Source organism: Tursiops truncatus, chromosome 7, assembly GCF_011762595.2.
Source record: "Tursiops truncatus isolate mTurTru1 chromosome 7, mTurTru1.mat.Y, whole genome shotgun sequence".
NCBI classification, from domain to species: Eukaryota; Metazoa; Chordata; class Mammalia; order Artiodactyla; family Delphinidae; genus Tursiops; species Tursiops truncatus.
Window position 1 is genome coordinate 33593139 of NC_047040.1, and position 13412 is coordinate 33606550.

The window sequence follows — 13412 nt, forward strand, 5'->3', positions numbered from 1 at the left end:
AGAAGGAAGCCCCTTTTGTTACACAGTTTCTTAGTGCCCTTTACCTTCTGTACCACTAGGACAGTGTACACAACGGTGTAAACATATTGGAGAAAGCTGGACTTTAAGGCCATTGTTCAAGTACTGCAGTCTAACACAAGATATTTGCACTAAGAAATAAAATGCTAATATGTGGTTGAAATTCCCATTTGTATTTGCATTTGTATGTTTGGTGCCATATAGGCATTCTCTTGAGTCTTTCTTTTTAAGCTTCACTTAGGGGCAGGTTAAAACCTTTCTCACCTAACAATCTGGAGTCTAAGGTTTTATATATATATATATATATATATATATAGTGTGTGTGTGTGTGTGTGTGTGTGTGCACATGTGCAATGCACTTAGAACACTTACAAGACAAACAAAATTCCTAAATCAATTGTATTTCAGGACCTAGAATATCCGTACCATAAATATCAGTGCACTGGTAAGAAAACAAGGCTGTACACCTTAAGTCTGAGAAGGAAAGGTATTTTTCAGGTAAGCACTGTTCTTCAAAAACTATATGATTCATCTTCCTATTTTTTTCATTTATTCTTCAAAACTGTTTTTTTTCATCTGCTTTGTAAACAAGTAGTGTGGCTTTCATATTTTTTATTTGCTTCTTAAACAAGTTGTGTGGCTATCATCTATTTTGCCCACCCCAGACTAGCCTTAAAGCAAACATTTTAAATAATCTGAACATTCAGGTCTAGATAGGGAACCAGTTCCTATTTCCTTTTATTCCTCTGTTTTGTTCTTAAATCTTCATTCCTGTGGCTCTTCTTACCCTACATATCTTTAGGCTTCTCAGAGGATTTCTGCTCTGTGGAGATACCCTTGGGGCAGCTCATGTAGATGAAGCGGAACTTCACATGCAGGAGAAAAAAAGACCTGGTGATATCAAAGAGTGAACCCTTCCAGAAGGGAGAGATGCAATGGGTCATTTTATTGCTCCAACTGTGGTTCTCCAGTCAAGTTAGACGAGACAGCTTACATATTTTCTGCTTTTTCTGGCTCTCTTCCTAGTCTTTTCTCTATTCTGAGCATGAACAAATTCTTCCATAAGAAAGAAAAAGATTCCTCAAATTCCTTAGGCAATCTCTGGAGAAATAAACCATCTCAGGAGTTTTAGGTTTGGGGAGGTGCAAGGAGTACATAAGAACATTGTTGGGAGAAGTGAATCAGTATTTCATTTTTCACTATTGACATTAATTCAGAACAGCATGATATATGGCAGTGACACGATATTTCCATTTGCTTTCCCTGGGCCACTCTTTATATTTGGAAGTTTGCAGCAAGAAATCTGACCATAAAGAATCTCTCAGGCAGTGACAACTTTCCATAGTCCTAAATCCAGCAGCTGCCTGCAGTTAGTTTTGAATAGAGGACTTGTCTACCAAAATAAACCCTTCTTTAAAACCCAGTTTACATGGTTCTGAAGAACCTAGGGTCAGGACAGGAATAAAGACACAGATGTAGAGAATGGACTTGAGGACACGGGGAGGGGGAAGGGTAAACTGGGATGAAGTGAGAGAGTGGCATGGACATATATACTACCAAATGTAAAATAGATAGCTAGTGGGAAGCAGCCGCATAGCACAGGGAGATCAGCTCAGTGCTTTGTGACCACCTAGAGGGGTGGCATAGGGAGGGTGGGAGGGATGGAGACGCAAGAGGGAAGAGATATGTATATGTATGACTGATTCACTTTGTTATAAAGCAGAAACTAACACACCATTGTAAAGCAATTATACTCCAATAAAGATGTTAAAAAAAACCAAAACCCAGTTTACTACAACATGGATGAACCTAGAAAACATTATACTAAGTGAAATAAGCCAGACATGGAAGGATAAATATTGTATGATTCCACTTATGTGAGGTTCCAGCATGGTCAAATTCATAGAGACAGGAAGTAGAATAGTGGTTGCTAGGGACTGAGAGGAGGGAGTAACAGGGAGTGATTGTTTAATGGGTACAGGGATTCATTCTGGGATGATGAAAAGTTCTGGGGATGGATAGTGGTGATGGCTGTACTTGATGCCACTGAAATGTACATTTGAAAATAGTTGAAATGGTAATTTTTATGTTATATATATTTTAACACAATACAAAAAAGTAAAAACAAAACCAAAAACAGTGTAATCATCCTAAAACACTGAGTTTTTCTCTTCACCGAAGTTGCTAATGGAATCTTTTAAGGTCTGAAAAAGTAGCAGAAAGAGAAGAAAAGATGTTGGGAGATTAGAGGATGCTGGTTGTAAGTGTTGGGAATAGCCAATATGTCTTACTTGTATATTTTCCATAATCTAACTGTTTGCTCTGGGCTTCCCACGGACTCTCCTGTTCCCCAGGGTTTACTGTGAATGAGAGGCTCTTGCACTACGTGTTATAATTAGTTTCATTAAGACAAAGGCTCTAATGCTCACCCACTGTCACCTGCCTCCTACAAAGGCATTCAGTTTGTACCCTACAGGGTTGCATGCCTAGCAAAATAGGATTTTTTTTCCCTTTTCTACTGTTGTAGTCTTTTCCCTGCCCATTTCCCTCTTATCACTCTGAAAAGAAAAAAAAAATGGGGAAGAGGAATCCCAGGGTAAACACCCAATATCTAACAGTTACATAGAGAGTGAACAAATACAGTAAACAGTGGAAAATGCCTATTATTCTATTTCTACATTACTTTTTGAGTTTTACTGGACAAACAACAATAATGAAATCAATAAGAGTAATGACAATAACTTTAACTTACAACTGTATTTTTATTCTGTGTCATCATTATTCATCAATGGAATAACATATTTTTTTGTATATGTAGTAAAAAGTAAGGGATACATAGTTTAAAAGAGATTTAAAGAATTGGTACATGAGCTGAAGAAATTATCCAAATGCAGCACAGAAAGTCAAGGAGACTGAAAATATGAAAGAGAGGATAAGAACCATGGATGATAGAAAGACATAGTCTAATAATCTTTCATTGGAGCTCCAGAAAGAGAGAATGGAATAGAGGCAACACTCAAAAAGAAAATGGCTGATGAAAAACATGAATTCATAATTGGAAGAAGCACAATATGCAACAAGCAGGGTAAGTAAAAAAAGAAAAAATCCACGCTAGACACCTTATAGTGAAAACTGCATAGTAACAAAGGCGAAGAAAAAATTCTTTAAAACATCCAGAGAAAATGGGAGATCACCTGAAAAAAGGGAAAGACAAGAAGGCTAAAAGTAAACTTCTCTACAATTAGGCTAAGAGCAATCTTCACAAGAGCAGCAATGGAAGACAAAGCTGGGGAAATGGTATCGCCAAAGTTCTGAGAGAAAATAACTGTCAATCTACAATTAAAACCTTAGCATGACTACCATTCAACAATGAGAGTTTACCTTAAGAAACAGAAGCAGAGTTTGCCACCAACAGGCCCACACTAAAGAAAGTTCTAAAAGACTTATATCCAAAGAAAGGAAAATTATTCCAAAAGTAAGATTTAAAGTGCATGAAGGAATGATGAACAGTTTTAAATTTATTTGCACTTAATGAAAATAGCTTCAAAGTATATAAAGCAAAAATGAATAGAATTGTTCATTGTTGACAAATCAACAATATATCAAACAACTTCAATACATTTTTCCCTGATAGCTTAAGCAGACAAAAATTATATAAAGACAATGTGAATAACACAATTAACAACCTTGAAGTTTTGAACATATGTAAAAACCTGTACCCAACAATTCAGGAATACACACCCTTCTCGAACACATAGGAAATAATTGAAAACACTGATCATGTACTGGGCCAGTGCTTCTAACAAAGCCAGTGCTAGTTCACTATCTTTGGTGAAACACCAGGTTTTTCTCAATTTTTTGCTAACCTTTAATTTTGAAAAAATTTAAAGTTGCAAGAACAGTAGAAAGAACTCTATTTTTTTTTTTTTTTTTTGCGGTATGCGGGCCTCTCACTGTTGTGGCCTCTCCCATTGCGGAGCACAGGCTCCAGATGTGCAGGCTCAGCGGCCATGGCTCACGGGCCCAGCTGCTCCGCGCCACATGGGATCTTACAGACCAGGGCACGAACCCGTGTCCCCTGCATCGGCAGGCGGACTCTCAACCACTGCGCCACCAGGGAAGCCTGAAAGAACTCTTTTATATCCTTCAAATAGATTCACCAATTGCCAATATTTTGCCTCTTTGGTTTTATCATATTATCTATCTATCTATCTATCATTTATTTTTTCTGAAGCAGTGGAGAGTAAGTTGCAGATACAATGACTCTTCACCCTTAAATACTTCCACATGTATTTTCTAAGTACAAAAGCATTCTCTTACATAACAACAGTGCAATTATCAAAATCAGGAAATTGAACATCAATCCCAATAGTACTATCTAATCTACAGTCCATATTTAAATCCCACTGATTGTCCCAGTAGTGTTCTTTAGCTCCATCTCCCCCAGCCTCCAATTAGGACCATGCATTGTGCTTTGTTGGCATATCTCTTTTTAGTCTGGAACATTTCCTCAGCTTTTCTTTGGTTTTTAAAACCTTGACTCTGTAGGGGAACGGAAAATGTCACCCCAAAATATGCCACCCTGCCATAAGAACTGTTATGAGCTGAAGGCAACTGAGAAAAAGCAAACACCGGATGAGCTCTTTGCCTCTCCCTAGCTGCCTGAAAGGAGGGCATAAAACCCCCTTATGAAGATTCCCCCATTCCCATCCCAGGAGGGGAGAATAACCTTATCAACACATGTAGAGATGGCACCAAGAAGAATCTATGTAAGCAAACCTTGCTAAGTAACCCTTATCTACCACCAGGGTGCTCCAGATACATATTCACCTTCCACAATTACCACCCCTAAAGAGTCCAGAAACCCCTTTCCGGGACTTCCCTGGTGGTCCAGTGGTTAAGAATCTGCCTTCCAATGCAGAGGACATGGGTTCGTGCCCTGATCAGGAAATTAAGATCCCACATGCCAGGGGGTAACTGAGCCCACACACTCTAGAGCCCACGTGCCACAACTAGAGAGCCCACACACTGCAACTACTGAGCCCATGCTATCTGGAGTCCGTGAGCTGCAACTAGAGAGAAGCCCGTGCACCGCAACGAAGAGCCCTCATGCCATGCCGCAGTGAAGATCCTGTGTGCTGCAACTAAGACCTGACGCAGCCAAATAAATAAAATAATAATAATAAAAGAAACCCCTTTCCTTTGTCTTGTTACTTCTCTACAAGTGTATTGTCCTTTGTAAGAATGGTATAAAAGCCTCCAAGGCTAGCTGTTTCTTTGGGGATTGTCTCTTCTTTCCATGAAGTCACTTCCCCTGTGTCACATAAAACTTTTAACATAAAATAAAATGTGTGTGCTTTTCTCCTGTTAATCTGTCTTTTGTCAGTTTATTTCACAGACCCATCCATTGAACCTCAGAGGACAGAGGAAACTTCTTCCTTCCCTACAACGCTTTTAAAGCGTACAGTCTAGTTACATCGTAGAATGTTCCTTAGACTGAGTTGATCTGATGCTGCCTCATGATGTGACTCAGGTTATGCTCTTTTTCTGCAGGAGAACCACGTATATGATACTGTCTCTCCAGTGTGTCCTTTTAGGGGGCACACGATGTCAGTCAGTGCCATTATCAACAATACTAACTCTAATCACTTGATTAAGGTGATGTCTGCCAAGCCTCTCTAATATAGTTACTATTTTTTTCTTTTGTAATTAATAAGTAGTTTGTAGAGAGGTACTTTGAAACTATGTAAATAAATATTTTATTCCTCATCAAATCTTCCCCTCTAGTTTAGCTATGATGCTTCTTGTTTGAACCAATTACTACTATATTGCAAAATAGTGATTTTCTAATTCTGTCATTTCTTTTCCAGTTATTATTTGGCATTCTACTGTATAAAGGAGCTTCCCTTCCTATCTAGCTGTTGATCCATCCATCCCTCCATCTATCTGTTTACCTTCAGTATGGACTTATGTATTCGTATGTTATTCAGTGGTATAATACATTACATTACTCTCACTATTAGGATGCTCAGAAGGTACCAGCTTTGGCCAGTGGGAGTCTCTTCAAGCTGCTTCCCACATTTTTTTACATATTCCCATCATTTTTTGGTCACTTTGCTAAAAAATGTTCTGGCTTAACAAGATGTTCCCAGCTCATCTTATACTTTCCCTGACCCAGCCTCAGTATTGGCTACTTCTCCAAAAAGGCCTAGTTCTTTTCAGTAGGGAATGGCATTAAGAAAGCAATATCTGAGTAGCAGACCAACACTTATGTAAAATACAATAATATATTTCTTTTTTAAAAAATGTACCTAGAAGAATCAAATGCGAATCCTCTCTGAGAGACCACACTTCATCCGAGCCCTCAAAAAAAAAAAAATCCCACAAATAAAATTCCAAGGATAATTAGCATATCATTGGCAAAAACAAGAAAACACACATGGAAAAAAGATACCATATGGAAGAAACAAAAGGAACAATAAACAACAGAAACAGACTTACAAGGAAGGACCTTTGCTCTAGATATATAAGAGCTTAGAGAGGAAATTATAAAACTTTACTAAACGGCATTAAAAATGAGCTAAACAGATGGAGAATTATACCGTGTTTAAACATTGGAAGAGGATATTACAAAGGTGTTAATTATCCTCAAAGTGTTCTATAATTTCAATGCAATTCCAATGAAAATCCCACTAGGGTTTTTCATGAAACTTTAAAGACTGAGTGTAAAATTTATATGGAGAATCAAACGGGAAAAACAGGCAAGATACTCCTGAGGAGGAAGATGAAGTAAGTGGTGAGACTTATCCTAGCAGATATCAAGTATTATTATAATGCTATAGAAATTAATACATTAGGATGTTGGTACAGGGACAGATAAACTGACCCCAGTAGAACAGAGTAGAGAGCTCAAAACAGACCTATGCATTTATAGAAACCTGATATATGAGAGATTTGGCATGCAGATTGCTGAAGAAATTAGGGTGAGACCACTGGGTTAGCATAGAAAAAGTCAATTTCCAATGTATTAAGGATTTAAAGTGAAAGGAAAAATTTTACAACTTTTTTTTTTTTTATCGGTACGTGGGCCTCTCACTGTTGTGGCCTTTCCCGTTGCAGAGCGCAGGCTCCGGTTGCGCAGGATCAGTGGCCATGGCTCACGGGCCTAGCTGCTCTGCGGCATGCGGGATCTTCCCGGACCGGGGCACGAACCCGTGTCCCCTACATCGGCAGGCGGACTCTCAACCACTGCACCACCAGGGAAGCCCTACAACTTTTAAAAGAATGTACTGGATATCATTTTGACCTCAAGGAGGGAAGGATTTTTTAAAACAAGAAATAAAAGGGCTAACCATAAAGGAAAAGACTGATAAAGTCAGCAGTATTAAAATTAAGAACTTTTGTTTAAAAAGACAACATGAACTGGGGAGCCTGCTTGTAGCATTCATAACTGAAAAAAGATTAGTATCCAGAGTATAAGAACTCCTATAAATCAATAAAGAAAGAAAGGGAGGAAGGGAGAGAAAAGGAGAGACACAGAGACATAGAGACCAAAAGAAAATAAACAAAAGACACACAGAGGTATTTCATAGGAGAAAAAACACAAATGGAAAATAATCCATGAAAAGACATCCAGCCTCATTAGTAATTAGGGAAATGCAAATTTGATCACAACATGCTACCATTCTACCCACTAACTTAGCAAAAATTAAGAAATCTGATTTTATGAAGTTAGTGTGGATGTGGGTAAGGGACTATGATACACTGCTGGTGCATAAATTGTTACAACCACTTGGAGAACAATTTGACACTATTTCATGAAGTTGAACATTCATATACCCTGTGACACAGCAAATCTACTCTTAAGTAAGTACTCTAGACATATCCTTAAATATAAGTACCAAGTATATTCAAAATAGCAAGAAGAAATAAAACAAAAGGCAAACTAAATAACTGAAATGTTCATCAACAGAAAATAAAGTGTAGCCACATAGATCAACACGGATGAATCTCAGAAACACACTGAGTTAAAGAAAAAACAAGTCACAAAAGACTAAAAACAATGTAATATCATTTTTATAAAAACTCAAAAGCAAGTAAAATAAAATAATATTTTTAAAATATATAAAAATGTAGAAATATTATTTTTTAAAAGGGTAAGGGAATGACGACAAGGAAAAAAATTCAGGGTAGAAGCCCCTCTGGTGGAGGGGCAGGCTGATGGGAAAGGGACACGAGTGGATGTGACAGTACTGATGATGTTTCTGGTTGTTACATCGGGTAGTGGGCTCATGGAGTTCACTTTACTATGCTTTTAATCTACATCAGTTTTCTCAATCTTGACACAATTGACATTTTGGGCTGGTTACATCTTTGTCATAGGGGGCTGTCCTGTGCATTATAAGATATTTGGTAGCATCCTTGGCCTCTACCCACTAGATGCCAGGAGCACCCCACCACCACCCAGCTGTGACAATAAATGTCTCCAAACACTGCAAGGGTCCCTGGGAAGCAAAATTGATCCTGGTTAAGAATCACTGATATACATATTTATATATTTTGAATGTTTTAAATGTTCTATAATAAAACAAAGTTTAAAAGTGACGAGAAGAAGTTTCACTGTCTGTGAAGCACAACTAGGAAGTGATCATTAAGAGCTGAGAAAGCCAGAGCCTGCTGAAGGCCTTTGAAGTGACAGTGCAGAGCAGTGAGAGCTGACAGTTTCAGGGGGGTTTGACTAGCAGGTGATATTTCAAGAAGTGCGACTGGGTATCAGGAAATCAATGGCTCCAGATACACTGGAGGAAATTCTCTTCAACTTTTCTCAATTCTTTGGGAAATTCAAAAGCTTAGTGTAGCCTTTTAGTGTTGCTTTTTTTTTTTAAACAGGGCCTTCTATTTATATAAGACCATCTAAGGAGTTGAAGGAAGCCCATACATTTTGTTACCTTTGAGGAGGTGGCTGTGACTACAAATTTACCACACAGATGACTGGGATATTTCCAGGGATCAGAGCCAGATTACATAACACCACTGCTCCAGGATGATGAGTGGCTGAGAGCCCATTCTCACCACTGCACCCAGTTGATCCAAGAGCCTCTCCAACAGTGTGGCTCTACTTGATAGCCGCTATAGGGTTCTTGCATTTGCACTACAGTCCCCCTTAACCCCTCATGGGGAGAGTTTATTACCCTTATTTTAAAAACAAAGAAGCATAGACACAAAGAGGATACATGGCTTTTTTGAAGATAACGTAATGCAGAGTAACTGATTAGAAATATTGGCATGAAAATCAGGTCTACCGAGTCTTGGTATTTATGGTTTTTTCACCAGGCTCTGAACGGTGTTTGGGCATGTGCAGACAGGTGTGTGGGGGGGGGGGGGTTTGGGAGTATATGTATGTTTCCCTGAGGACAAGGGAGAAGACAAAGGATTGAAGAGAAGAGCTAGAAGGAGGGGCATTGTAAAAATCAAATGAGATATATATTTGAAAGTACTTTATATTTCTGTATACAAATGTGATTGTCATTATTAGAATGATTATCTAAAATGTAATACAGGTAATAAAACAACCTTCACGGGTAGGATGACTCACATTTTCTTGGCACTAGCTCTTACCATATGTCCAGTTCAGAGGAATATTCAGTGGCTCCCAGCAAGGCATCAGGAGGGCGGTACCAGAGAGTCACAACTTCTGAAGAGTATGTCTGGCTGGGAATGGACTTGGCCCGAGCAAGACCTGACCGAAGGGGGAAAGCATAGAACTCACTGTCCTGAGACCTTCTGGAGAGCCACAGTGATACAGTCTGCCAAGGAGAGTATAATTGGCAGGGTAAACAACATTTAAAAAATAATACACAAACTTTGGTGCTTTTAATAGAGCTACTCAACTATCTTGATTCTTACGTACCTCTTCATCAAATGAATTTCTCAAAATTTGGCCTACTTTGCAGCTAGATGTGGGCTTCCTGGCAGCTAAGTGTAGCAAGGCAACTAAATTTTTGCCTATTTGATATGAATAGAAGTGATGTGTGAACTTCATGGAGGGGTTAAGTGTTGGTCTCTTTTCTCCTTCCTCCAGGCTGTAGTGGCTGCCATCTTGAAATAGGCCGTGGGGCAATACCTAGGGGTGGTGGGGCCTCATGACAGAAGGAGAGTGGACCAATACACCATGGGGCCACTACAGAGCTCTGACTGCTTAGGTCAGACTGTTACATGAGAGAACGTGAAGCTTCGAGCATGTATACACCTCTGTAATTTGGGCTTTCTGTAACAGCAATGGAAAATCGATTCACTACTACTAGGGCCACCCTCCATTTCTGCAGTCCAGGAATTCCCAGTTTAGTAGATACAGGGTGAGGGCTGTTGATCCACATTACTTATTTGGCAGGACCTTAGCTGGATCATTCTCAAGTGCTCCTCTACAAAATGAGAGTACTTTCATCAGTTAGCTATTTATCTCACTGGATCATGTGATCTACAGCTAGAAAAAAACCTGAATAGATGAGTTCACTGTTGTGGGGAATTTGATAAATGAGTGTCTGTTAAAGGCTTACTGCAGCTGTAGTAGCATCATTTGACATCTGCCAAACAGAGAAGAGTGGTTCCTCAGCTTATACAGAACCAGTTTTTCAACAAAAATTTATTAAGCAACTGCTATGGTGCCAGGCACTAGGGATATAATGATAAGCAAAAACGGATCCAGGCTGCCCTCATAATGCTTATAGTCTAGTGGAGGAGACAGAATCATCACAGAAGTATATATGTGTGTATATATGTATAATTATAAACTGTGATACGTGCTAAAATGGAAAGACACAGTGATACTCAGGGGAAATCTGCATCACTTTGATGAGAATAAAAGCCTCAGGTACCCATACAGTCCCACTATATAGATACATAGGTGAGCAGGAACAGGTGTCCTGGAGCCTCCATTCCAGAAGGAGTCCATCCTACAATCTGGGCTTAACCTCTTTATCATGTCATCCTGGGATAACTTTGATCTAGTCTGATGGAATTTGTACATCCACCTAGATTTAGGTAAACCTACCAAGTACGTTCACTCTACAAAAGTCTTTACATCAAAAATGGCAGTGAGGTAGTAGGGGTAACCAAGTTTTAGGATCTGATTAGACTGAGGCTTGATGGAACCCTAAGAAGTTACCAATCTCGTCCTATTTCTTGCCTCAATCTTCCTATATGGTTGTTTGAAATCCTGACAAAGCATCATGTTCCCCGGTTCCCACTTTTCAAAAGCCAGCCCTAGTTGATGCTTTAAACATGTGCACACAAAAGCATCATTGTTCATAGCCCAGGAAGAGACTCGGGAGGCGACTTACCAAAATCAGCCACTTTGAGTTCTCCCAGGTGACTGATGAGTAAGTTCTGAGGTTTCAGGTCCCTGTGGAGAACGTGTTGGTGGTGGATGTACGCCAGGCCCCGCAAAAGTTGAAACATGAAAAGCTGGAAGGAATGAACACCTTATCTAAGCAGATTTGAGCCACTATGTGTTGATTTCTCCTCTAAATCAAAAACAGTCATCTGAAAGAATATAGTAAAAGGGTCTCTTGAGAGACGAAAAAAAATGGAAGATTTTGCATTCGAACAGGAAAAGAAGGACAAGGAAAGTCAAGTAAGTAGACCATGTCCCAAACAAAGGGATTCTGGCTTTTCCTGACATCTCATTTCTTTGACACTGAAGGAATTACCTTTCCTTAAAAATCTAAAGTGAAACTTTGAAGTTTCCGTTGGAACACTAGTTATTGATTTAGATGTGAAAGATTTAATTTTTTCCCCACTGATGAACTTGGCATATAAGATCAAAGTTGACCTGGAAATGATATTCTAACATTTACAACTGCTTAAGTTTTCCAGGCTCTCTGATATAAAACCCTTTTAAAAACAGAACACAGGGAGACCAGACTGGGAAATATATCCTTAGATGGAATTAGGAAATAAAGGAACCATTATCTTTTTAAACGAATTTTTAAAGTATTAAGTTCAAAGTGAAAACAAGGGAAATATACAGTAGAGATTCAGAGGGAAAAGATACCAAAATAAATTAGACCAAAAAAAAAAAATCAAAAGAGAATAAGGAATAAATAGTATAGAGAAGAAAAAAGGGGGTGGGGGGTAACAAAAGGAAAAATACATTCTAGGCCTAAATTTTAAAATGTTGCTTGTGGTTACAAGGCAGAGAAACGAAAGACATTATTAGGTTCCCACCAAAACACAAGCTTAAGGAAAGAAAAAAAAAGAATGCTAGTATTCCAAGTGTCTTTTGCTATTTTCCAGTGCCACTGGCAACTGAGAATTCAAACACCAACATTAGTGTTTACAAAGACCTATGCCAACTGAGAACATGTTCTGGCAGTTTTGAAAAGACAAGGCCAGCCCCCGCATTCCTGGGACACGGGCAAAATAGTAGATGCAGAGCCACGCAGATAAATCCACTTTTTCCATCACATCTTGGAAACTAGGAACTTCAGAGATGCTCGAACCTGCAATGACCTAACAATGACTTGGACACGTTGGAATCAAGTTGATGAGTGCCATGGTCTGACCAAAGCAGGATCCTGGGGAGTTTACCTCCCACTGCACAGCTGTGGCTGCATGGGCTCCATGCAGTTCCCATATCAGGGTCCCCAAGCCGTTTAAGAATGTTAACATTTTCTTGAGGCTCCTACTTCCAATGTTCACTGGTTCTATGAGTCTTTCTCATCCCAATTCTTTCTCTTCCTGGTGCTTCAAACACACACACTGTATTATTCATTTTACCGCTCATCACATCACTCAGCTGCCAAAGCACGAAAATCCCATAACGACATTTCAACCCTCCGATCGGTTATAAACATAAATGTTCATGGAAAAGACAATAAAAAGGACCAACTTAAATTCCAGGTAAAAGATAAAATGCCATAGTAGGTGCTTAAACATATGTTTTTCAGTGTGATAGTAGTAAGGAAAGAGGGAGATGAAGACAGGTGAGAGACAGAAGACAGAGAGATGGTGACCAGCAAGGGACAGAGACAGAAGGAAGGGAGGGGAAAAAACATGTACTGAATACCCAGGACCTTTTGTAATCCTCAAAACAACCCTGTGAGGAAGATACGCTTGTCCTCGATTTATATATAAGAAAAATAAGGCTCAGGGAAACATTAAAAACATGTCTAAAAAGAGTCAGGGCCAGGTCTCAAATTCAGACCTGCCTGACACCATGACACCATCCGGAGAAACCAGAGAAAAGTTAGAAAATTAAAACCTGACAGGGAAGGAGAGAATTGGCTAGCTGAGTCAGAGACAGAGCTTCATAGTGGGCCAGCCTGAAATTCCTTTCACGTCCCAAGTATAGACTGTCTCACTGATTAGTCACACACCTGCCGCTCACCTTCTTG

General features: G+C 39.2%; 1 protein-coding gene across 1 annotated transcript in view; it reads right to left on the reverse strand.

The window, feature by feature from the left end:
- Positions 1 to 13412, reverse strand: part of CDK15 (cyclin dependent kinase 15) — a 118966-nt gene that overhangs the window by 45588 nt on the left and 59966 nt on the right. The window contains exons 12-13 of the mRNA XM_073807393.1: positions 11358 to 11481; positions 9637 to 9757 (exon numbers count right to left, since the gene is read on the reverse strand). Coding sequence (XP_073663494.1) covers positions 9637 to 9757; positions 11358 to 11481 — 245 coding nt within the window. The remainder of the gene's footprint in view (positions 1 to 9636; positions 9758 to 11357; positions 11482 to 13412) is intronic.